The sequence below is a fragment of the Atractosteus spatula genome, chromosome 21, assembly GCF_055471065.1.
Source record: "Atractosteus spatula isolate fAtrSpa1 chromosome 21, fAtrSpa1.hap1, whole genome shotgun sequence".
NCBI lineage: Eukaryota > Metazoa > Chordata > Actinopteri > Semionotiformes > Lepisosteidae > Atractosteus > Atractosteus spatula.
This window is the reverse complement of record NC_142726.1, coordinates 2,065,237-2,091,194: the sequence shown is the minus strand read 5'-3', so window position 1 is coordinate 2,091,194 and position 25,958 is coordinate 2,065,237. Positions and strand designations below refer to the sequence as shown.

Here is a 25,958-nt window from a genome sequence, read left to right as displayed (position 1 = left end):
AGAAATGCTACCTCGGAGACAGAAAACTGGGTTCTGAACGATTCTTCGTTTCTGCGCCTCTCTTTTTTAGCAAGCTTAATCATTACTCCACACGACCTACACGCCCTCCGGCACTTTCCTGCTGTCAGCATCTTCTTGGTGCCTGGAGGAGTGTGGCCAGACCTGGAGCAAAGTTTGCAGCCCGTGAAAGACACGCTCCCCAGAGCTCTCGGCACCTGACCGGGCCAGTCTCACATCGTGGGAGATCTGCGCTCAACTGTCCTTCGACATAAAAAACTGGGTAAGTGGAACCCTACTCGAGGTCTTTAATAATACCCCGCTTTGAAGTGCGAAACGCGTTTGTTTCGTTACATTATATTAAAATAAACAGCTTTACTAACAGCACGATCTCCGACGCGTAATTATTAACCTTGTAGCACGAGGCGATTTGCTGGGAACATTTTTCTCAGTCTTTTTTCCCCAGTTACTTAAAATAAAACCCGTTCGGCTCTTGCGGTGTTCAAAACTTCACAGTTGCGTGTTTCTTTGGGTTTCTAAACACTACTGACTCGGATCTCCTGTCTATCGCATGTTTCTGCTCGGACCCTTACATTAATAAAACAACTTTTGCTGTACCGCAGACTTAAATATGCTTTTTATGTCTATATATGCACATATGGATAGATGTGCACCTATTTAAAGTCTAAACTTTAATTACATGAGGAACATAAACATTTCTTTGTTCTTAAATTGCAAAAACAAGTCACTTGCATTTCAGTAATTTAATATTTGAGAAACGCACTGTGGGATGTCTGCCAACAGGATCAGAAATAACGTGAGTTTTCCACATTTTCAGGAAAGCAATCTCTTTCTCGACTTGTAACACTAGGATTTCATCAGGGAAGAATGTGTAACGAGTACAGTTTACAGGGCTGAAAACCAATGTGTGAATGAAACCCGAGAGAGTTAATGAGTCTGTCACCTTCTGTGTACCTTAGGAATGTTTTAAGAGAATATATTTGCACAAAAGAGTGAAGCATACGCTATCATAATCTTTCGTACTGATAGGTTGTCTCTCAATGAATTATCCGTTGTTGTATAACACGAAAACACCTACAAAGCACAGGGGGTGAAATATTCAGACAAAAAATGTGCATTTGACGACCGCTAAGATTGGGTTCTTTCCTAAATTCTCCCTGCTTGCGAAGACCGAATCTGAGCCGATGAGTTTTAAATGCCGGGGCCGATTCTCAGTGCAGTCCATCACTGCGTGGGAGTGGACGTCTTTTGGGGGCTACAGACTCAAGAGCGCAAGTGCCTGCTTTTGTTCAGCCTTTTGAAATCCCTTGAAAAATAAAACTGACTTGTGTCAACCCCACCTGGTGCAGCGGCCACGCCCCGCTCACGGCCTGAGAAATGCAGTCGCGATTCAGCTACGGGGAACACGCAACCCTGCGCGCCCAGCGTGCGGAGACGGACGGCTTGAGGCGAGTGTTTGTCAAGCGCCTCAGTTGTTAGCGTGGCGGTGAGCCGCGGTCGGGACGTGCGGCCGGCTGGTTTTCTGCTGGAAGGGAGCGTCCTGTCCGGGCCGGTCATGGGGAAAGCACACACTGTGTCATTAAGCCCCACTGGAATTGCTAAGCCTCTTCCGAGAGGCCAGGCTGCCCCTGGCCGTGCCGCGCACTCGGGTTGCACAGTGGCGCCATTGTTCAGGTGTGTTTGCTCAGGTGAGAGGGGGCCGCCTGCCCGGACAGCTTGAGCACACCAGGAGCACGCTGTGCGCCCTGCCTCTCCGGGCGGCCACCCTGCACTGTCTTCATCAACGGACCCTGACGGCGTTCATATTGCTGGAGCAAAACAAGCGATTAACTTGTTTATCATTATGCTGCTTCACTTCCTCTCCTTTGCCGATAGCTTGCAGGAAGCTGAACCTTGACGAGATACACACACACACACGCTGCTTTGTCACTAAATACCCAACAGAGGGGTGGATTGATCTGTCTGATTAAAGCATGAAGAATATTGTTAAGGAAATTTCCTAAGTAGTCTCAATCCTGTTGTTTAGCAATAAGGGTTTATGGCCAGCTTCAATGGTAATCTTTATTGGCTCCATGAAAATTCAGTCAGCATTTATTTTCCCAGATCATTAAGGAGCATCACCTTTTGACTGCTTTGAATAGTCAATAGGATTATTATTATTTACTTTCATGCACTCCAGTCTGCATTCCCTTTTTATTATGTATAACAGAAAATCATAAAATGAAGTTAAACATTACCACTCACAGACAGAGCTGTCGGAAGAGAACAGTATTTCTTCACTGCTGAGAGACGAACTGGGTTTAGGGCTGCTCAGTGTTTTTAGGTCTGAGAGATGTTTTCAGCAGTAATAAGAAACATAAGACAGAATGAGAGATATGCAACCAGGAGATAAGATGTGCTCAGAGCTGTAACTTTAGCAGAACCCAAGGTCCTGCAGTTGTAGAGCACAGAGAAGAGTACAATGTAAATTGTTTTCTCCCTGTGCACATTTCAGCACATTAAAAGCATTTTTCATTATACCAATATTGAAAGTAATTTTGCCACAATAGCACTACACAAACTATAAATGCTAAACAATAAATGCCCACGTTAAGATCATCCAGGTGGGGGATACACACTGGTGGTGGTGGAAGGGATCCCCATGACCTGGCGCTTTGAGTGAAGTGTCCAGAAAAGCACTATAGAAGTGTAAGTGATGATGGTCATTATGTGTTCCAATTCGCACTCTTGTATTATAACTTAAATTACAGAGGACCACATCCTCGGTACAAGAATATTGCAGCTGTGCAGTTAAACTGATGCTTACAGTATGATGTTCTAGTAAAATACTGTACATTTATATGAGCTGTTTTAGATAAAAGTAGGAGTTTCAGCCAAATCCCTTTATAATACTGTATAAACACAAATTGTGGTACAAGTAGGCTAACGTTATTGCACTATAACTCACTATTACTGTACTGAGGCAGGTGTTTGTTGTTAGTTGTACTAAAATTCAACCATGAAGTAAATTGCTTTTATACTTTGTACTTGTACAGTATGCAGTGTGCTTGTAGCATTTGAGCTGTATTCCAGTAGTTTGTAGAGGTAAATTATTCACCCCCTTTGGACTTTTTTACATTTTATTGCTTTCTTCATGATATAATAATTGCTTTATTTCTTTCTTCATGAAGTAGTTCATGTTGGAAGCAGAGATAAGTGTTTTTAACCTGAACACATGTGAAACCCAAGGTGGGGTGAGTCCTTCGGCTGGAATGTATTTCACTTTTGGTTTGTGAACATTGTGTCATCATGCAAAATGTTGGAGAATCACAGAAGAGTGAACATGTCTTGCAAAATGTTTTTTTTTGCACCCTGTAAGTGTAAAATGGAATGATCTGACAGGAGAACTAAAATGATTTAGCGGAAATGTTTGTTCTTTGCACACTATATAGCAGAAAATATTGATAATAGCTGCTCTGTTATTCTGTAATAGAATTAGTGATTGTAATAAATGCAGTCGTGTGATCACAAAGACGAAAGAATTTCCGCGCATCAGTGTAATGCAATGTGGTGATCCATTACTGGTGTCAGAAAGTCACTGAGTGTGACCAGAAGGTGGTTCATCATTCATAGTTTATTTCTAGTAATGCCTTAATCTATACTAGGTCTTTTTATGCATGTTTAATATAATATGTTTTTGTTAAAATGCTTCACCTTGTCTTACCATCATGCAGGTAATGGGGGAGGGGGGGGGGAGACAGCCACCTAAATCACAAAACATCCTAGAAGCCCAAGCTAAAGAATGGATTATTGCAGACATCGGTTTTCTTCTGCACAATCACTGATAGTGTGTTACCGGTCTTTTGTCTGTAAAGCGTGGGAGAAGCCCTTCTGCCAAGGGTTGTCCATCATGAGTTGTGCATCACGTTAATCCTGCTCTGATGTGTGTGTATTAGTGCCACACCTTTCGCTGAGTTCCAGGACCTTTGTTCTTATGGATTCTGTGCCTTGATAGAGAGACAGCTCATTGGCAGAGAGCCATGTGATGTTGGAGTTTATTGATGAGAGGGCAATGATTGGCTGGGAGGCTGAGTCATTAAATGTGGCTCTCTGCCTCATTACCCTTTATTATGGCGTGCGGACAGACAGATCCGGGGGTGGGGGGGTAGTGTATCACACAGCTCTGGCTCTGAATGTTCCTTTATGGAACCTGTGGGTATTTTGGTCAGAACAGAACTATTTTGAAATTTGAACCTCAGAGGTCAGCACAGCTTGTTGGGCCCCAGTTTAATCTGTCCTCGGCACCAGAGATCCCCATCTGCAGTACAGTGGTGAAATCCCAGTGTCCTAATGTCCTTCAGTGTGCCTCTTACATGAGTTTCACTTCCTTCCCCACATGCAGGTTCTTTATTGCTTTCCTGCTTATGAATATACAGCATTTGTAATGTGCTGCTGATAATGTTTAAGGAACTTGACATATCAAATTAAATGATCTCATTGGTGTCTCAGATAGCTGGCTAACAGATAGACTCTAATGAAATATATTCAATTGCTTATCTAAATTTGTTTAGCTTTGTTACTGTCAGGTTCAGCTACACTCACTGGGACTTCTTGGAGTGAGGATTCTGGCATCTCTTGTTTTCCCGGCAACAAGTGGAGGCTGGACTCCACACCAAAAAGCAGAAAGAAAAATTCTGCTTGTCAGCCATGTTTCTGAAAATATCATGGAGATACATCCTAGCTTAAATAGTTCAAATGTAGAGACATCTATGTCTGTTTGTGGGTGAATGTTTTGGCCGTCATGGTAAAGAACAAGAAACAGACTTTAGATCCGTCTGACTTTTCATGGACTGTAATTGCACCTTATGAACTCTAATTTGTTATGTGCTCTGTCTGCTCGGTGTCAGAATCCAGGCAGTGGATGTACAAGAAGATGGCATGGTCTCTTGGCAGAAGACCAGTGTTTGAGTTAATAAAGTTATGTAACTGTGACAGATAGGTGAGGAACCTAGACACATTAACACCCTTTTCATCTTGATGAGATAGTGACTAGATCATCACTGGCACCTATAACCTTCTTGTCCCAAAGAGCAGAAGCGGTAGAAACCTTCCTCGCTCGGTTGGTCCCTTCTGGACGGTCTCGCTCCTACAGTCTCCTTTTCACTGGCGAGCCGATATGGCAGCGACGAAGGCGGCGACTGATGGAGAGCCTTCCCCAGCTCTCAGTCCCCTGTCCCCTCAGTCCCCCGGAGGTCTCGCCTGCAGCCGCACTGCAGAGCCGCACGAACCCGGAACCTCGGCACAGGGCTCTGCTGGCCGCAGCCTCCCAGAGTCTCGCCTCGGGACCGCCCGGTTCACGGTACACAGGTCTCCCCGGGAGACCCAGAGAACCAGGAGCCTCGCCGGGAGACGGACTCAGATTTCCAATGTCCCAGTACCCTCTGGGGGTGCTGCTGGTGCCGGCCCCCTTCTGGGGTCTCCCCGTGGGGCTCCGTTCCTCACTGCCCCCCTGATGGTGAGGGTCCAACAGTACCTGAGATGACCACGGTCGTAAACTCACTGGAGCCTCACAGAGGAAAAACCGGCTTTGACAAGGTGACGCCAGTCCACTAAAAAACCGGGTGTGTTGGTTTTCCCTATTTTCTGGAGTGCCTTGACGCTGCCCTCCGGTGCCTGGACCCAGCTGTGACTCTCCAGCTGCGGCCGCACTGTCACTCCACCAGCTCTGTCCTGTGGACGGAGTGCCAGCCACCGCAAGGCTGCAGGGTCACCCATCTGCACTATAAACATCATAGGAACAGGCTCAGTGCTGCTGTCTGCAAGGAAACGGTACACAAAGTACTGAAAACAGAGGTGGCACTTAATGTTTTTGGAAATTTATCATGTTAGTAATTTGCTATTTTGCTTGATCCCATTGAATCATTAATAAAGTCAAATATATTCCACATGTTGGAAATTTATGCACAAAGGATTGTGAGAACATGTAAGAAGCTGCTGTCTTGTTGCTGAAACCACTACACTGCAATTCACCAAGAAATAGCTGGGCAACGTCCTTTCAAGTTGTGAACAACCAAATGTGCCCAGTGAGGAGCTGAAAGGCCTTGCCTGCATGTTCTTGAACACTCAGTCATTGACAAGAACCAGGTGGTATACAGGAGACATATCTCCTTGTGCCACTGTATCACATCATATTTGAAGATAAAAAATCAAATTTTGCACCATAAAAACATGGTTTTGCTCCAGTAGACTACAAACACAATGCTCTTTTTGACCGATTTGTTAAATAGACCTACTTTTTTTATAGACATCTAGAGAATTTTAGGCACTACTTCATTGGTTGCTTACGAACCACCACCTCTTGGCTATGGGAGAGGTGGAGAAGGAATGGCAGAGGATCGTTATGGAGAACCAATATGACAACCATGCGGATACAATGTTGGTGCCAAATGATGTTTAACAACAGGAACAAAGTGGTTTGAATTGCGTAAGCAGCTCGGATATACAAACACACGGGAGCATTTTGACTCTGTGCATTTGGAGGGTTGGTACAGTGAGGGTTCACTTTGGGGCTGTTGCAGTAAAACTGTGGTTTGAAGTAGCTCAGGCGTGGGCTCCCTGGCCCGCTGATAACGCCCGGTTTCTTGTTTTCCTTGAGAAATCGGCTGGCGGGAAGAAATGGAGGATAAAAGTCTGGAGAAGAGAAGGGAAACCCTGAGCCAGAGTGCAGGGCCGCCCCAGGACTGCAAGTCCCTGCACACTGAAGAGGAAGTGAAAGCTACAGTCCTGCAGAAAGACGTGAGTGTGGTGAAGCAAGCCTGTGTGTGAGCACACCTCTGTGAGTACACCTGTGTGTGTGAGCACACCTCTGTGAGTACACCTGTGTGTGTGAGCACACCTCTGTGAGTACACCTGTGTGTTCCTGTGAGTAAAACCTCTGTGAGTACACCTGTGTGTGTGAGCACACCTCTGTGAGTACACCTGTGTGTTCCTGTGAGTAAAACCTCTGTGAGTACACCTGTGTGTGTGAGCACACCTCTGTGAGTACACCTGTGTGTGTGTACCTGTGTGTTCCTGTGAGTACACCTGTGTGTGTATACCTGTGTGTGTGAGCACACCTCTGTGAGTACACCTGTGTGTGTATACCTGTGTGTGTGAGCACACCTCTGTGAGTACACCTGTGTGTGTCTACCTGTGTGTGTGAGCACACCTCTGTGAGTACACCTGTGTGTGTATACCTGTGTGTGTGAGCACACCTCTGTGAGTAAACCTGTGTGTGTCTACCTGTGTGTGTGAGCACACCTCTGTGAGTACACCTGTGTGTGTGAGCACACCTCTGTGAGTACACCTGTGTGTGTCTACCTGTGTGTGTGAGCACACCTCTGTGAGTACACCTGTGTGTGTGAGCACACCTCTGTGAGTACACCTGTGTGTGTCTACCTGTGTGTGTGAGCACACCTGTGTGTGTATATCTGTGTGTTCCTGTGAGTACACCTGTGTGTGTATATTTGTGTGCTCCTGTGAGTACACGTGTATAAGCGCATTGGCGAGTTAGAGCTCTTTCTTGAGAATGTTCATACCGGCACAATAATGTGTTTCTCACGATCATTAAAAAGGCTGTGGATGGAGGATTTTAGCATCTGTGTCTTTGTTCTAGAGGTACTTCTGAAAGCATTTAGTACTTTCAAGCATTTGTGCCCACCACTGTCAAATCAGATTAAGCCACAAAATTTGATTTCTGGTCAAAGGCAGATTTGCAGACTTGGTTCTCAGATTAATTGTAATACCCCTTCACTGGGTTTTTAGGCTTAGCTATTAACAAGACGGCTGCTGTTGATGTGTAGGTTAATCCTCAGAATAAAATAATGGAAAGATACAGCACATGGTTTCTGGAGCTCATACACCACCACAGATGGTGTAACAGAACACACACCCGGTCTAACAACAATTTTAAATAAAAATAAGCCATTACCAGAGTTATAGCAAAACACCAGTAAAATCATCCATGCAGAATTTTGTTCTGATGTGTTGATCCCGCATGTAATGTCTACATTCACAAACCTTTCAAAAAAGATTAATATTTGTGATGATTTTAGTGAATGATAGTGATTTGAAAAATAAAGAAAATTTAAAGATTAAACTAAACATCCAATTAACTTAAAATCAATTGTATTATACTGTACATACCAGTGTCCTGTTACATGCAAATTGAAATGATTTTTTTCACTCTTTATATTATGTAGATGCTGTAGAACATTTGTTAAAAAGACAAGTGGGACTTTTTTTCCTTGAGCAGAAGCATTTGAAAGCCAGATGTGTTTTTTTTTATTTTAAGCTTAATATCTATATACAGTAGTTGTGACACCCGAAGGCTGTGGTTCCCCGTTCTGGTCCCTGTGACCCACACACCTGTTGGTTTTTGTTCCAGCCAAGCCCTGAGTTACACAAGCAAACCCTTTATTGACTTCCTAATAAGATTAACTTGAACTGTTTGTTCCCAGCTCTCAATCCAGCGAGTGAGGGAGCCTCTCCCAGGCCCCAGTACCCAGCTCCCGCAGCTCAGCGCCGCCTAGTTTTCACACCTGAGCGAACGCTCCGGGTTCTGTGTGGGGAATGGCTCTGGAACGGCAGCTTCATGGGCCCACTGACAGTTTTATTCCACCTTTGTTACCGTGGGGTGTGACAATCATGGAAGCAGGGAGAGAAAGTGCAGGAAGCCGTGGGACACAGAACAGGGAGTCATGTTGATTTCTTCAGCTGATTACCATACGTTTGTGATAACTGTTGATTGTTTTACTTGGACAATGTTATTTCAATTAAATTAAAGCCAAAGCATTAGTACTTTAATTATTATAAGGAAGAGTTACTTATGGCCTTTAACCATACATCCTATATACTGCAGTACACTATACGACAGTATAGGGGTGGTCTTGGTTATATGTAAATTTGGCTATTCATGATGATTCTCTGCACCGAACCCTAGTGAATGTTGATACCTTACTGTAATTCTTGAGATGAGAAAATGTATGCGTTTGAGACCAGCTGTTGAAGGCTAAGGAGTTTTCACCCTTGAAACAATTGCAAACGTTTAGCACTTTGCTGACCTGTTGATACAATAACAGGTCAGTAATAAGATGCAAACAAACTGTAGTAAGTAATTTCAAAAGGACACACAGGACTGAATAAATGAGAAGGCAAATGAAGCATAAAAATGATATTTTGTAAGCAAACAGAGATAAGATATTGTCAGGATTGCCAAGAGATTTCATAACTGGGAGTATCACTCCATTGGGCTTGGTAATAAGGAATATTGTTTGATAGCAACACAACTCTGTTTGAGATTTAGTGGCCCATTCTTAATAATTTGTTTGCTGGTAGCTAATCAATACCAACGTGTCATCTGTAGTTTCTGAAATAAGAATTAATAGGTCGATGTGATCAGTTAAAATACTGTACCTGTTGTATGTAGTAAATGTAGTTCATTCCATGTGTACTTTGAATGCTTGATAGGAGTGATCACAATTTACAAGGGCACTGACAGCGTCAACCCAGAGGACTTCTTCAAAATGAACAGTGAAACATGAACCAGAGGACACAAGGGGAAACTGCATGGAAGTGCAGTTAAAAGCAATGAGAACAGGATAGGATAATAGCAGTTCTTTACACAAAGGGATGCAGGAGTCTGGAACAAGCTTTCCCAGACATGTTGTTTAAGCCTGTCTGCTGACATCACTCAATAAAAGGCTGGATGAAATCCTTAGATCAATTGACTACTAACCACCAAAAGGGCTAAAAGGACTTAATGGCCTTTCTTATCTCTGTACCACATTTGCTTGATGGGTTTGGTTTTTACACACTCACTCAGAACTGAGTGTAACATAAAGTGGAGAATTCGTTAATGGGGCTGTAGCAGTGATGTAGAACTCACTGTGTGACTTTTGTGGGCATCACCTGCTGACACAGCTTGAGCTGCTGTTGCCTGGTGGTCAAGGACGAGAGAGTGTCTGCAGGCCCGTGGCAGTGTGTCATAGTAACCCCTGCTCCCTCTCTCTGCCAGGTGGGGCTGGTCAGTGGCATCTGCCTGATTGTGGGGACCATGATTGGCTCTGGCATCTTCATCTCTCCCAAAGCAGTGCTGGAGAGCACTGGCGCTGTGGGCCCCTGTCTGTGTGTGTGGGCAGCCTGCGGCGTTCTGGCCACTCTCGGTAAGTTAAGAAAGGGGTACGTGTTGGAAAGAGGGGCTTACAAGAATACAGGCTCAACATCCAATAACTTCCACGAGTGTGCAGGCAGCACAGGGTCTGGAAAACAAAAGCTATTGAGCTGCAGTTGTAAAACCCTTCAGGTTTGGAGATAGAAATCTGCTCTGGGCAGTGAAAACCAGTTAAGGAGCCTCTGATATTCCTGTGTCCTGAGATATATCTTCCCCAATGCAGTCCCTTACTGGATGTTCACATTAGCATCAGAGTTTTGCTTTTTGGCTGTGTATGTATGTTCTGTACGTGGTAAGTTATATCTGAAACAGTCTAGCTCCTTATGTACAGTAGCTCTAAATACTGTACAGCCCAGTGCTGCAGGTTCACACTTTCTCAGTGCAAGGCAAAATCTCCAGCCTCATTCCAAGAGGGAAAATAGTTGAATTAGCTGCTTTTACAGTTTTCCTGAGAATACAAACTCCTCGAACCCCAGAGATCTATGAAAAGTGACAGTTTTGTCCCTGGGGGCAGGTGAGTTGCAGCCCTGCCCCTGTGCCTCAACTGTGTGTGTCTGTGTTTCCAGGAGCACTGTGCTACGCCGAGCTTGGCACCATGATTACCAAGTCAGGAGGGGAGTACCCTTACCTGATGGAGGCCTTCGGCCCGATCCCAGCCTACCTGTACTCCTGGACCTGCATCATTGTGCTTAAGCCATCTTCCTTCGCCATCATCTCACTCAGCTTTGCGAAGTACGCGGCCACTCCCTTCTACCCAGGATGCTCACCTCCTGATGTTGTCACCAAGAGTCTGGCTGCTGTTGCCATCAGTGAGTGTGGGGAACTCTGGCTCTGTGGCTGTCCTGGGGCTTATGTGTAATGTTCCACTAAAGTATTGCATAAGTGCGTAAGAAAGTATTGTACTTTACACCCACATTAGCAATCTGACACCCATAAACATGACTTGGTTTGTCACATTCCTTCCTGAGGGAACTATGTACTATTCTTACTAATTTACTTTGTAGACGTTTCCATTGAATTTACTTTTGCACCTATCCGGAGAAGGACATGTAGTGGACCAGAAAAATCAAAACAGTTGGGTAAATGAGGGTAAATAAGGGACACTGAGTATAGTGAAAGCGAGAGCTTCCACCAGTCCTGACTGATTCCAGCCCTTCCACCTGGGAGGACATTGTGAGAATCCAGGACTTAGCTGGCAGTGATGTCCAGGGACATAGAGCTCTACTTTCAGAGAGATCACCTTTATAACCTGAGCTCTAAAATTGCAAATTTTTACATAGAACAACCATCAATGCTCCTTTCAAGCAGTGAGGATGTGGAGGATATGTGTACATAAACCAGTTTCTCTCTGGAACACGGCAAATGGCTACTGAGCTTGGGTCAGAACAACCAGGTGTTTAAACCTTTGCTCCAGAGTTTGATCCTGAAACTTCACCGTTTAACTTTCCTGCTTTGGATCTGAAAGTAATTTTTAAGTTAGTGGTGGATCCTGTTTGGCCAGAAGTTGAAACTTAAATCGATAGTCTTTTAAGAATCTGACACAGCAACCTTTGGTGTGTTTTAAATTGCCTTTATTACTTGCACAGTAACAGTCTCTCAGAGTAACCTCTGATGTGTCGCATCTGAGATGGTTCTAATTCCTTGGGAGACGCTCTCTGCTTTAGTTCACTTCCATAGGGATAGAAATCAGCTAACTACAGGTGCTGTGGATTTCTCCTATAACCACTGAGTAGTTTCTTGGTTTCTGGAGACCTTACTCTCTGCTCCAGCTGAGCTCGCCACTCCAGATTCCTGTACTCCGCCACACAGCTCAGAGCTGGTATGTGACATGAGAATGTGCTCATTTGAAAATACCATTTTCATCAGAGCCACATGCAACAGTTCAGAGTTTCTCCATTCAGCATCTGGTTTTCTCCAAAATCACTTGAACCGCATCGCAGGGCAGACAGAGATGGCTGGATGACCTTCGTGCTCTCATCTGTTTCCCCCAGTTGTGATTGTGCTGGTGAACTGCCTCAGTGTCAAGGTGGCCAGCTACGTGCAGAATGTCTTCACGGCAGCCAAGCTCATCATCATCCTCATCATTGTGGTGGCTGGGATTGTCCTTCTAGCCCAAGGTAAGAGGGTCAAGAGGGCATTGATTGGGGCAGCCCGAGAACCACTACTACCTTTCTTTTAGGGGCAAAAACTAAAAAACTATATTTTTTTACCTGATGTATTAATTTCCAAATGGGCCCTAGGCCAATATCCCCAGTTCATCTCCCCCGACCACAGTGCAGAGGTTCCTGATGCTTTGTTGCATCCAGTAACTGTCTGGATCATCACCCTCACTTCCTCCAGGCGAGACCTGGAAACATGCTACCGTACATGAATGTTGTCATGGCAGCAGCAACCCTCCAGCTCACTAGCCTTACACTCCAGACTGTCCAGCTTTGCTCTCTACCCTTTGTGCCCCCAAGATCAAACACAGTGTCAAGACTTATTTGCTGGATAGCTTGCACACGAAACAGGGAACATGACACATCTACGCAGCAGTGCATGAGCTCACCTCTGGCGTCTCCGCTTGCACAAGCAGTGCTGTCCGGCCTGCGGAGTGCTGGCACAGGAGAATCCAAGGAGGATCCAGTTCTACTGGAGTAACAGTGGGAGAAGAACCAGCCCATTCCACATCCCTGCCATCTCTCTTAGATTGACAACGCAAATACAATTCAAAGCAGAATAGCAGGATATCAAAACAAAAAGCGCAGTAGGAAACAGAAGCTCCTGGTCTTCTCTTACCATCCCAGGTGAACTCGGATTGAAGGCTCAGAGTCTAATATGCTGCTGAATATCACAGGACTCTAGTTGTCTTGATGGTCCTCTACACATTACAGAAGTAACGTGTAAACTATCAGAATGTGTCAGAGCCCTGTGGTCCTGTAATGTGCACTCTGTACTCCTCATTCGGTGCAGACAGGAGTACCGACTGAATGCAAACAGCTTAGTTTTTGATGTTGTTGTCTTTCTGCAAGAATGCTCATACACTTTGAGTTTCTCTCTGTCACAGATGTAATTTACATGCTACATTTCTGCTTTCAGGAAACACACAGAGTATCTCAAACTCATTCGACGGGGCGCATACATCCTTCGGCACCATAGGCTTGGCATTTTACAACGGCCTCTGGGCATATGATGGATGGTAACTTCACCTTTTATTTTTCTTTAAAAATATATGAGAATAGTTACAGTTGACAGGAAGCCATATAGCCAATCTAGCCAATTTGGTAGTTAGTAGGTAATTGATCCTAGGATCTCATCCAGCTGTTTCCTGAAGGATGCAGTGTATCATTTCAACAACTGTGTTCCCCACTCCCAGAATCCTTTGTGTAAAAAGGTGCCTCCTGATCTGGGTTTTAAATGCACATCCACACAATTCCCACTTCTAACCTCTGGTTTGCGCTGTGGGGTTACAGACACGTCCACCCAGATTAAATGAAAACTTTGGTCTTCTCTTATAATAAGACATCTTCATTAACTGTTAAACAGTCTAACTCCTAAATCAAGCACTAGGGGATTTATTTGAGGAAAAGTGATCATTTCAGTGGTATCCATAGAAGACAAATACCATACCCCATAAGTAGAAACATCCCTACATAACATTAACATTTTCCCACTTAACAAAAAAGCCTTGAACAAATCTATTCATCAGATGTCCTGCTGTCCTAAATCTGATGAAACTGGAGACATTTCTTATCAAAGCCATTACATTCCAATGGTATTTATTTTATCAAAGCTATTCAGATTACATTAAGATAATTTGCCAATAATACGAAAAAGACACCAGACACCAGTATAATCTATCATGTTACATAGCGAAAATAGTTTTTGAATGAAAAAGCGATGCATTTAAAAAATACCAATGATTTACTGCAATATGAGTGAGTCATCTTACTAGACGGATATAGAATTTTATATACTTCAGATGTTTTATATCTGTATGTGTTGGATTTAAAATAAAACTGTTTTTCGTATATCTATGTATATTATATGTTGGTATACAGTACCTCTCAGGGTAGTCCTAGGAGCTTTGAAAGCTTTATACTTGAAGCAGTAAGTGATGTCTGTTTCTAAATGATCATTCTTCTTTGTACAAGAACTTGAAACAATATCAGTAGTATTTCCTGTTTCTGTTTTTCAGGAATCAATTGAACTTCATCACAGAGGAGCTGAAGGACCCATACAGGTGAGGTCCCATCTGACAGATGGATAATCTTTTGCTTGGGACTTAGTAGGATCCAGTTCCAGTTTCTAGACAGGAAATGCATTAAGCTGGCTGTGTGGCAGTCCTCTTAGCCACACACAGCAGGAAGAGATTAGATTCCCTTGTAATTTGTTTAAAACACTTCTGCAAGACTGCCTTGGAAAGCTCTGATCAGTGCTGTTGCTCTCTTAAAGGTGAAGCCCCAGGTATTTGATTTGTATAGAGAAATGAAAAGAGAACATTCACAGGCTGTCTTCAAGCTGCAGGAGGAATACCTGAATTTCAACATGCATCCTAGTCCAGCTGTTCTATTTAAAAACTTTGCTACAGTCAAATCATTTCACGGCCGTTTAAACAGATGGCAGCCTTTCAAAGAAACAAATTAAGGATCTAGTATAAATGAAGTCATGTGGGCCGATGGGATAGAATGTGCTGCAGTATACTGCAGCTATGCTATGTACCTACTTTACAGCACTTGCTCTGATCTTCTCCTCGCTCTCTTCACGGCAGAAACCTGCCCCTGGCCATTATCATTGGAATTCCCCTGGTGACGGTCTGCTACGTCCTGGTCAATATTGCCTACTTCACCGCGATGTCTCCCACTGAGCTGCTGCAGTCAGAGGCCGTGGCTGTGGTAAGGATCTGTGCCATGGGGCTCTCGAACATATTCACAGAATTAGTCTTAAAGAGCTCTCAAAGCATTCCAACACAATCATTTGAGGTTGTAGGTACAAATTCAAAACTTCAAGGCTGAAGCTTCCTATACCACAATTATAGTACTACTGGGTGCAAAATCTTTTTGTTATTAAAGTTCCTCTGATACAATTATATTCCTGTCTGAGCCTGGACAAAGCCAAACATCATGGTGTCTGACACTGTACTGTATGGTGCAGGTCGCTGAGGCTAAAGAAAAACCTTTTGTTGATTAAAAATAAGGAGAGTCTCCTGTCCTGTAGCACTTTTTCTACACAGAAATGTTTCCCCTATGTATCAACCTTCCTTCCCCTAGACTTTTGGGGACAGAATCCTCTACCCTGTGTCTTGGATAGTTCCCCTGTTTGTGGTGTTTTCAACCTTCGGAGCTGCCAATGGGAGCTGCTTCACTGCTGGAAGGTAAGAATTCCTGGGAAAATAAAACAGCTTTCCAGAGAGAAGAATTGTTTTTTTCATGTCATCAGCTGTAGCTTAAAAAATGAAGATCCATCCATCTCCTGATCGCTCAATTCAATTCAGGGTCACGGGGGAGCCAGAGGCTACACCAGCAAGCAGCGGGCACAAGGCAGGATACACCCTGGATGGGATGCCAGTCCACTGTGGGGCACACAGACACACACACAGGCTCAGAGGCCCACTCACTCACACCAGGGCTGGTTTTCCCCTCTCACTCTCCGACTCGCTGTTCTGTGTCTTACAGGTTGGCCCTGCTAGTGCACAGGCTTTTCTGCTGCTACTGTTCTGCTAACAGGGACTCCCCCTTCTCCTTCAGCACAATAGTCCACTTAGTGCACACGTGAAGCAGTTTCTCCAGCTCAGTACTCTCCCGTTTTCTCTCAGTCTCTCTGGTGGCCCAATCCAGGGTCTGGGAATCTCTTCGCCATTTCCCTTGCTCTGCTGTCCCTGTAGCTCCAGAAATAGCAGCTGCATCCCTGGGTTTCTATTTTGAGGAAAGGATTATTATTCCTGAGCCTTGGGAAAGGTGTTTTCTACCCTCCATCTTTACACAGAATTGGGCCCAGTTTCAACAAGTGGCCACAAGAGTGCACTGTTTTCCAGCACACAGCCTGTGAGAAGTCTTCCACCACTTTAGTAGATTATACCAAATGGTGTCTGGTCCCAGGTTTTTAAACTGCCACCTGACCAGCCGTTGTCTCACGAGGGCGTTGTCTCAAATGAGGCCAACAGCTCATTCTTAAGAGCATTCTGGGGAGAGCGGTTCAGACGAAGGTCTCAGTTTTTACTGCCTTCTTACGTTATGTCTGAGCTCATGCCTGCAGAGCAAAAAACCAGCCAGAGACCAGAAAGCAAAGTCACTCGGCTTGTTTTCTCGTCTCTGTGAGATGATTGATGTTCGTGTTTCTGGTTCTCTGGCGTTCTTCAACGATCAGTTGTCTTCCTCAAAGCTGCTTCCTCCTTGGTCGTCTCCTAGCAGCCTGAGGAACGAAGACAACAAACAGTCCAGGCAGGGCTGCACGAAGTAACTCACAGAGATATTGTAGTTCCGCTGGTAAAGTCAACTTTGTAGCATGTATTAGTAATGCACTGTGTATGGAAACTATCTTATTTTCTACTTACTTCAAATGCACACCATTATAGACACAGTGCACATCTGATTTAATTTGAAAATGTCAGAGCCCAGTTGGAAAATAAAAACTTCACTAAGCTAGGTAGGTCTCATGTTTTCAGATAACTATTAATTGTAACCTAGGGCTACATGTTATTTGGCAGATACAGTAGCTTTTCAGTATGAACTAGGCAATGGCTGTATGTATTTGGAACTGGTAATAATGATGCTTCTTACACAGTCATAAAAGTCTAAAAGGTGTGTGTGAGAATGCAGAGCCTAATGCACTTAAATGTCCCTGTTCCTTACGTGAGTGGCTGCTGTTGTCTTCTTTTCAGATTGACGTATGTGGCAGGGCGAGAAGGTCACATGGTGAAGATCTTGTCCTACATCAGCCTGAAGTACTACACTCCCTCACCAGCACTTATGTTTAATGTAAGACCCCAGGACTTCCCTGTCTGTGCAGCTCTGCTGATCCGTCCTGAGATACTGTACACTACGCTGCAGCAGAGCTGCAGATGAGGAAGCAATCTTGTCCACAGCTGTTCTCTTTATTCTTGGCTTTTAGGGGTTTCTGAGTGTCATTTACATAATCCCCGCAGACATCGAGACCCTCATTAACTACTTCAGCTTTGCTCAGTGGGCTTTCTATGGCTTGACGGCCTTGGCTCTGATCGTCATGAGGTTCACGAGGAAGGAGCTGGACCGGCCAGTGAAGGTGAGCTTTGACCTAGACAGACCCTGAGAACGGAGCACTGTGAGAACCCAGGGTCTCCGTCTGCTGCCACAAACCCTAAGGCAGCGGGTCTTCACCTGGGGTACCCGCACCCCCTGGGGGTGAGAGACAGGCCAGGTTTTTTATGATGGTGAACCATTGAAAACACCAGTTAAGCTCAGGCGTGTACGGACAACTACTTTGTGTAACCAAACATGTAGGTATGTAAAGGTAAACATAAAAGAGTGTGTGATTTTTCGTGTATTCTAAGGTTACTATGAATTAAAAATATATCAAATATGTGTAAAAAATATCATGTTTATATAGAATTCTGTCTCTTCCGTTCTCTAGTTCTGATATATCTTAGGTGTAAAGAACCGACCGGCTTCAGTGATTTTTGATCAGGGTTGCAAGCACGTGTTTTGAGAACCAAAGGGGTGCTGCTGCAGTTAAGGTTCAGATTCCCTGGATTAAGCAGTTTCATGCAGTAGATTGCGGGAGTCTTGCATGGGAGCCTGGAAAGAAAAATGAGGCCATATAGCTCGCCTTGGTTGTTTGGCAGCCAGGGCCCGGACGATGGTGGGGTTTGCCTCGAGCTGACTCCTGTGTTTCCCCTGTGATACGCAGGTGCCAGTCTTCATCGCCGCCATCGTGGTTTTAGTGTCCGCCTACCTGGTGTTGGCGCCCATCATTGACAAACCTGCGTGGGAGTATCTGTACTGCACCCTCTTCATTCTGGGCGGCCTGCTGCTGTACTTCCCCTTCGTTTACCACAAGTTCAGCTGGTCTCGGAAGATCATGAGTGAGTGTGACCGTCAGCTCGTTCGACCGTGGACACAAGACCCCGCACGCTGCTCCCATTTTTAAAGGGTTGTGCAGCATTCAATTGCAAGTAGTTGACATGCGATGTAATGAAGGCCCAGCCCACCTCCTTGAATTCATCTATTAAGGGAAATATATGACTATCTTTGAGCAGCCAGGTGGCACAGTGGTTTGTCACACCGTGCTGGGGCCCTGGGTTCAATTCCTGGGGTGCTGTCTGTGTGGAGTTTGCATGTTATCCCTGTGTTTGTGGGGGCTTCTGGAACATTGGCAATAGTGTGTGTGTTTGTGTCTGTGTGTGCTCTGTGATGGACTGACGTCCTGTCCAGGGTGTACCCCGCCTTTTGCCCATTGTGTGCTGGGATAAGCCCCAGCTCCCCCACGACCCTGTCTTGGATAAAGTGCTAAAAAAAACGACTGGATGGATTATGGTCTTAGCCAAGCTGATTATCTAAAAAGTGTCATTTGAACGTAGTCTTTTGCTTCATGTTCTTGTTTGACTGCTTGCGTCTTTTCTTTCGACAGGACCACTCACTATGCACCTCCAGCTGTTGATGGAGGTGGTTCCACCAGAAAAAGTGGAGTAAGGAGAAAGCTGCGGGAGTTGCTGTCTGTGTGGTGTCATGTTACAGTAACTACAGAAACGCTGCTGGGGCTGCTGATTGTTGAAAGAACGCACCTGCTGGGGAAAATCCATCCCCCTGGACTTGCTTGGCTCGATCTCCTTCCTTTGCTGCACCTCCAGCAACTTTGATTCTGTGCGAGACGACGTCTCTCTATTTTCTTCTGACCAGACATCGATGTCCTTCCTCTTTGCCTGGGAAAGGCTTCTCGACTGGTGTTCTGTCCAATCAGCTCTAAGGCACTGGACAGTTTCGTATCGACAAGGGGTTCTCTGCCTAGCCTCAGTAGGAACTGGAAACAACTCACGAGGGATTTTTAAACATCCATCCATTTTCAATAAATGCTTAGTTGCCTATAGGTTCATGGTAAGATGGAGTTTAACTTAACAGCCAGTGGGTATAAGGCAGGTTACATTCTGGACGGTGCAGCAGTCTGTTAAAGGGCACGCACGCAACAGGTGAGAAAGTACTGCTAATCTAGACAGCATGTCTTACACTGAGCACCTGGAGAAGACCCACATGGCCGGAGGGGACATGCAAGTTGCATGAAGGCACCTCAGGCCAGACTCAAACCCAGGCAGCAGTCCTTACTGTCATGCCCCCATGCTGCCTCACTATCGAAGGCATTATTGTTTTTATATGTAATATAAGGGATAAAGACAGTCAATAGCTAAAAAACCTAAAGGTTACAGGTGGGAGTCTACAGCCCCATTTGACTGATTTTGATTTTACTGGCAAAAAATAAAATGAGTGTTGAAAGGAATGCGATTGTGTGTATGTTTTTATAACAAAGCCAATCCTGATTGGTGTATGAGATTGCGAGCTAGGCTCTGCTGAGCTGATTTATTTCTTGTGCAGTGTAAGAAGGCGTTATCTGGAGCACAGCTGAGTCTTAGAAATGTGACTGTTCACGCTTTCGAATTCCATAACATGAAGTTATTTCTGTATTCCATATGGAAAATCCCTGCTTTAGGAAGACTGTTTGGGACACAGTTGTAAACGAGGAACAGATCAGATCAGATTTCTGTGATTGTTACTTGGGGGCTCCTCACAATCAAACAAGACATATCAGGGTCACCTTGGCTCTTCCATTCCACTGCCAGTCTTCAGCACCAGGTGCTCCAGCTCCATCCTGCAATATGCATGCTGTCTTGGCTAACTGGGCCCTGAACGTGTGTGTGAATGTGTGCGAGGGAGTGTGTGTGTAAGCAGGAGTGTGTATGAGTGGTGAGTGTGTGAGTGTGTGTGAGGGTGTGGTGAGTGTGTGTGTATGACGGAGGGAGTGTGTGTGAGTGGTGAGTGTGTGCGTGTGAGTGGTGAGTTTGTGTGAGGGTGTAGTGAGTGTGTGTGAGGGAGGGTATGTGTGTAAGCAGGAGTGTGTGTGAGTGGTGAGTGTGTGTGAGGGTGTGGTGAGTGTGTGTGTATGAGGGAGGGTATGTGTGTGAGGGAGTGTGTGTGTGAGGAGGAGTGTGTGTGCATGCCCTGTGATGGACTGGTGTCCTGTCCTGGCTGCAAGCTCACGCTGTTGCCCGTGCCTGCTGGCTGAGGTTCCAGCTCACCGCTCTAAGGATGAAGTGGTTACTGAAATTTGATGGATGTTTACAAGCGGGCTGACCATTTTGTTTTTATTATGATTTCACGATTTCACCTGCTTTGTTTTACCGTGTAAAAATATCTACACATTAGGACATTATTTATTTTGATGTGATTTTGCAATATTACAACATGAATAATGCAGTAGTGATATATTTAATCAATCGCAATTAATGATGTACAGAAGCAGGTGGGAATGAAACTGACATAATGAGTCATTTGTTAAAATCTGCCTGGCTGTTTAAACAGTAAGCTTAATGAGAGCATCTGACTCGGGGTTCATGCTAATTTCTGACCCTTTCATGCTAAATAAATAACTAAATGTTTTTTTTAATGATTTAATTAAAAGTTTGATCAGCAAAACACAGGAGCACTCAACGATCGGGACAGGGAAACACTGTTTTAGATTACTGACCATCTGTAATAACTATGTGAATAGTTTGCCATGATTAAATGGGTGTCTACTGCCGATAAAATGACAAACAAAAAAATCATCAGCAAAAAGTAATGTATTCAAAGGTTAAATTCCTGTTTAATTTGTGTACATTTTCCTGTTCAGATAAAACTGTTTATGCATTGAACATGTGACGCTTGAGAAGAAATCTATTTGTGTTCAATCCAGCCACTAGCTCTGGGTGAAAGTCTCTTATGTGTTTCTTATTACCTTTTCATAGGACAGAGCAGTCAAGTTAATAAATAACAACAACATAAAACGTGAATATTAACCAAAGTAACGATCTCTTGGCCTTCACCCTGTTCACTTGAATAGAGCTTAGAGACTCCCATATATTTTTATCGTTGTTACAGGTTGCCTGTGTGCTTGTTTTCATTTTTCACTCTCATGCCTTATAAGCATAATGAGAAACAGCACATCACAATCATTCTGAATTTCTTTAAACGACTCACAAATGTCTGCGAGTAGCTTGTACGCTAGCATTCGTTCCCTTTATTGAGGAACTCCGCTATTTAGCTCTACCTTATAAAATGCTTGTTATGCCCTTTAATCTAAATTAACGTACTGTAACGACTACGGGTTCATTCGGACAAGGACAAGAGGAGACGGTGTGGGTACACAGGAACCTGCTTTTGCTCTCTTTTACGGGGAAAAAAGACGGAACGCGTACCCATGTTTAGGGTGGAAACTCTTTAACAGACTCTACACACTTATGGGACGCTAAGCTTCAGAGAACACTTTAGCTAGCACAGGTCTGTTGACATAAGCAGGGTCAGTTGCTGGTCATCTTACGGACCCCCAGACCCCCTCCCCGGCGCTGATGACGCCCTCAGCGACTGGGTGCGCTTCCTCCTCACCGCCGGGCGAGGGCGCTACAGTACGCATTCATTTCCGATGTGTATGCACGTCGTGAACTACTGAAAACAAACACCCCCCCCCCAAACGATTTACTTCTCGAAACATGTCGTGTCGTGCTTTTGTCAGCCGCACGCCATGAACGCGGCGCTCCGGCACTGGAAGGAGGCGGCGACGGTGATCCTGGCGGCGGGGACGAGGCGCAGGGCCGCGGCGGACGAGCGGCTGCAGGCCCGGGACCCCCGCTCCCCGGGCGGCGGCGGGCCCCCCTGGCCTCCCCGCTCCGCCTTCGACTACGAGGTGCTGTTGCTGAAACGGAGCGGGAAGAGCGGGTTCATGCCCAACGCCTACGTTTTCCCCGGGGGGCTGGTGGACTCCTCCGACTTCTCCAGCGAGTGGCTGGACGTGTTCGCGTCCTCCCGCCTCTCGCCGGCTTTCGGCCTGGGGGCTGTCAAGCAGCCGCTGCAGACGCGACCCCCTCTGTTCGCCGCGGACAGGGCCGAGCTGGGCTCCCCCATCCCGGGGGAGGTGGCGTTTAGGATCTGTGCCGTGAGGGAAACCTTCGAGGAGTCCGGGATCTTGCTGGCTATCCCGAAGGAGGGGGGGGATACTGTTGTCACCGAGGGACATGAAGGCAACCACAGGAGCAACACTCTGGCCCAGGTACCCGAGCTCTGCGGCCAACGCCAGCTCGCCGAGTGGAGGCTGCGGGTGATCGCGGATCCGTGTAACTTCATCCAGATGTGCAAGGAGCTGGGGTGCGTGCCCAACATCTGGGCGCTGCACGAGTGGGGGAACTGGCTGACCCCCACGGGCACCTTCGCGGCGGGCAGGAGATACGACACGGCCTTCTTCGTGTGCTGCTTGCAGGGGGTGCCCCACACCGTGCAGGACGAGAAGGAGATCGTGCATTTTAAGGTGATGAGCCTTTTAGTCGCTCAGAAAGACACTCTTCTTTATTTTAAGAAATATATGTGCGAACTGTTATGCAACTCGCGATATGAAAACATTTGTTCATCTACTGACCTTGACTAATGATTATTTTGTTATTCACAGCTCGGAATATTAGAGAGTAAGGGAGTGTGTGTGTCTACCTCGGCCACCCCAGTATTAAATGCTCTGTGCAGCTGTGCAGTATAAAGTATACTGTATACAGGAAGCAGTTACCGCTGTACTTCCTGTGTTCCGCAATAAATGTGTGTTCGGTTAAAGACAAAGCGCTGGAATCTGATCCCCAGCAGTGCTGATATTATAAAATGAGCAGTTTTGATGAGACACCTGTTATTTCCACATTGCGAGCTAATCTCATGGGGAGGCATGTTGCTGCTTCTTGTAGTTGTTGACTAAATGGTCTTTTTCTACCCTGTGTGCCCTGTGTATCTTGCTTGTAGCAAGGAGCCTAAGAGAGACACAGTCTGACTATTGTGGGACTAGACTGAAAGCCCCATCTCTGCCTGCAGGCACATTGGAATACTGCAGTTGTATTGCTAATTGTATTGCTAATTGTTTGATAAATTGGATGATAACATTAACGGCGTAGTGAATTTCATTTGAGTCTTTGCAGTGTAACAACAGATGGAAAACCAGTCTTTCGTTACCAATCCTGGAGGCACATGCATGTAAATTAACAGTAGCCACTGGTTTGAGGCTGTTGTTTCGAATAAGTTGCTTGGATGCACTTGCAGTTTAAATAACATGATTTTCTGCTGGATGATTGACATTTCACAAGAGCGTGGTCAAGCCGCTGTGTGGTGGGAATCAGGTTTTCATCTTTGTTGTGAGCTGTTATCGATCTTTATACACTTTAAAATGTAAAGTTTGCACTGCATTTGGCTTCGGAAGAACTAACAGTGGAGCTTAGTGCAGTAAATAATTATATAAGGATTGCGGCTTCCACCTGTTGTTGGAGCTGATACTCTGGCTAATTTCAAGAAAAAGCAGGATGAGATCCTTAAATTAGCTGCTAACTACCAAGTGATTGAATTGTTTCCTGGATGGTTTCCTCTGGCTTGTAACCCTTCTGATCTTCTTAATCACTACAAGAGGCATGACCTGTTGCCTGAGAGACATGCAGGAGTGTGCAGTTGTCCAGCTGGATCACGCTCTGCCCTGTGCTGACCTGTCTCTGCAGTGGTCCACGCCCTCGGAGATTGTGTGCCAGTTCCAGGCCCGGGAGATCTGGGTAGCGCCGCCGCAGTTTTACGAGCTCAGCAGAATAAGTCGCCTACCGAAGCTGCAGGACCTGCACAGCTTCGCCTCGGAGCGAGCTGCCGAAGGCTGTGAACGCTGGCTGCCCATCAGTCTTGCTTGTAGCGATGGTAACGTCAGTCTTCTGCCAGGTAATGCTATTTGTGTGCGTGCGTCCTGGAGGTTACCGCGGAGATTTAAATTTGAATCTGGTTTCGCTTGGAGTTTGTAGAAGTGTAGATCAGTCTCAGCTGAAGACTAGTCTAAATCTGCCATTTGCACCACTTTGAATTAAATTGAATGAATTAAATCAGTTATGGTTGTCTTCTGTTAACCATTTATTCTCAGTCAAGTTACTTTTCCTTTGAAGCTGAAAAAGGCGAGCTTTCCGTAACTCCTAAGAAATAAACAATGAAGGCTTATTGAGAAGCACAAGTAAACTAAGAAGCACAGCTCTTGCAGCACCCTCTACTGCTGAAGGCCCTCACCGCGTGCAGGCTCAACTGCACAGTCACGGGTTTGAGCCGGGGTCATGGCACTAGCTGACTGTGACTGGGATTCCCCCAAGAGCCACGCAGAATTGTTCACTGAGGGCAGGGTGGGGTTAGTTGGCTAGGGGTCTCACTGCGCCCTCTGTGGCCTCTCGGGCCCTTGCACGCCCCTCCTCCAGTCTCTGCAGACGGTGCCGCAGCTGTGATTCGGGGGCGGGGCATGTGCTGGTGCAGAGCGGCTCAGAGTTGGCGGGGGAGGATCAGTCCATCTCCATTTCCTCGTTCTCCCCAGTGTGAGGTCATGGGGTCCGGAGCTGCGAGGTGGAAGACACAGCTGGCTTTAAAAAAAAACACAGGAAAAAAGGCACCGCTGCATCCATGCTTAATCTAGTATTCATCTGTATAAGTGCGTGTCTGTATGTTTGTGTTTCTATCAGGCGATGACCTGTATCCTGAGAACCCGGACTGGTCAGGTCTCGGCAGTGTGAAAGTGACCAAGAAGAAGTCGCTGAAGGAGCTGCAGCAGGAGAGCTCTCGATTTCACCGCATCGTTATGCACAGCCTGTTTGACATCTCAATCCATGCCAACATCACACCGAAGTACAAACACCTCCTCCCCATCACCCAGCCCATCCAGGGCTCAGACGTCGAACCCAGCAGCCACCTGTGACTCTGAGCTCGGCTCTGCTAAATGACACCACTGTCCACTGCAGAATTAAATCCTGGAGAACTGTTTAATTTTGAGTTCCTTCAGATCGCAGTAATTCTAAATAGAAGTGACTCACATTTGTTTTAAACAAAGAAATTTTTTTACTACAACAAAATAATAATATATGCAAACCGATAGGGACAAATACCTTTAAATATCAATAATTATTATATTTTTGTATTTTTTCTCACTTTTAGGCACAGGAATGCAGCTTCATTGATTCAATACTGGGTGGCATCTTTTATCCCATGGTGTGCTCTCTGTCTATCAGAATGAATTGATAAATTCTAACTTGAGTTTGTGTGGTTGAGCCCCAATAAAAGACTGAGATCTGTTGTACAATAAACAACACTATAGAGTGGCTAATTTTTTAAACTCCTTGGTAGTTTTTACTTTTGTTGTCCTCAGTAGTGAAATTTACCATCACTCCCAGTTGGATCCTCTGCTGTCTGGATTATAATTTCCTTGATATGAAACATTAAACCACAGATATTCTCTACTGGTCCTGGATGACTACCACGTTCCTGTTTTTATTTGCTCCCTAGACACTTAATGACTTGATCTGACTCCATATGTTCACCAAATGGTGCTGTGTTTTCTCTGTTTGCATGTTTTTAAATTATTAAGCGTCAGAAACATATTAGTTACACAAGTAGAGCAGCATCACTGTGCTAAACAATGAATCCTTAACGTGGATTAGAGTAGAGGTTTTAATCGGGTGTCCTGGTTAAATTCCACCTTGAGTTTACATGTTCAGGCTCCACCTGAAGTCATTGGAGAA

The 25,958-nt window shown here is 45.3% G+C and overlaps 2 protein-coding genes across 2 annotated transcripts; both read left to right on the top strand.

The window, feature by feature from the left end:
• The first annotated feature begins 190 nt into the window (after positions 1-190).
• On the top strand, positions 191-21,047 carry slc7a9 (solute carrier family 7 member 9). The gene is made up of 13 exons (XM_088938907.1): positions 191-280; positions 6,653-6,792; positions 10,052-10,199; positions 10,774-11,016; positions 12,199-12,324; positions 13,286-13,385; positions 14,385-14,429; positions 14,958-15,081; positions 15,457-15,560; positions 17,067-17,163; positions 17,297-17,446; positions 18,071-18,245; positions 18,791-21,047. Exons 2-13 carry the CDS (start codon positions 6,673-6,675, stop codon positions 18,850-18,852), a joined length of 1,494 nt encoding a protein of 497 aa, XP_088795033.1. The 5' UTR covers positions 191-280; positions 6,653-6,672; the 3' UTR covers positions 18,853-21,047.
• A 757-nt stretch (positions 21,048-21,804) lies between these two features.
• Positions 21,805-25,523, top strand: nudt19 (nudix (nucleoside diphosphate linked moiety X)-type motif 19). Its single transcript, XM_088938909.1, has 3 exons — positions 21,805-22,708; positions 23,922-24,129; positions 24,906-25,523. The coding sequence occupies exons 1-3, from the start codon at positions 21,929-21,931 to the stop codon at positions 25,136-25,138; spliced, it is 1,221 nt and encodes a 406-aa protein (XP_088795035.1). The 5' UTR covers positions 21,805-21,928; the 3' UTR covers positions 25,139-25,523.
• The last annotated feature ends 435 nt before the right edge of the window (positions 25,524-25,958 follow it).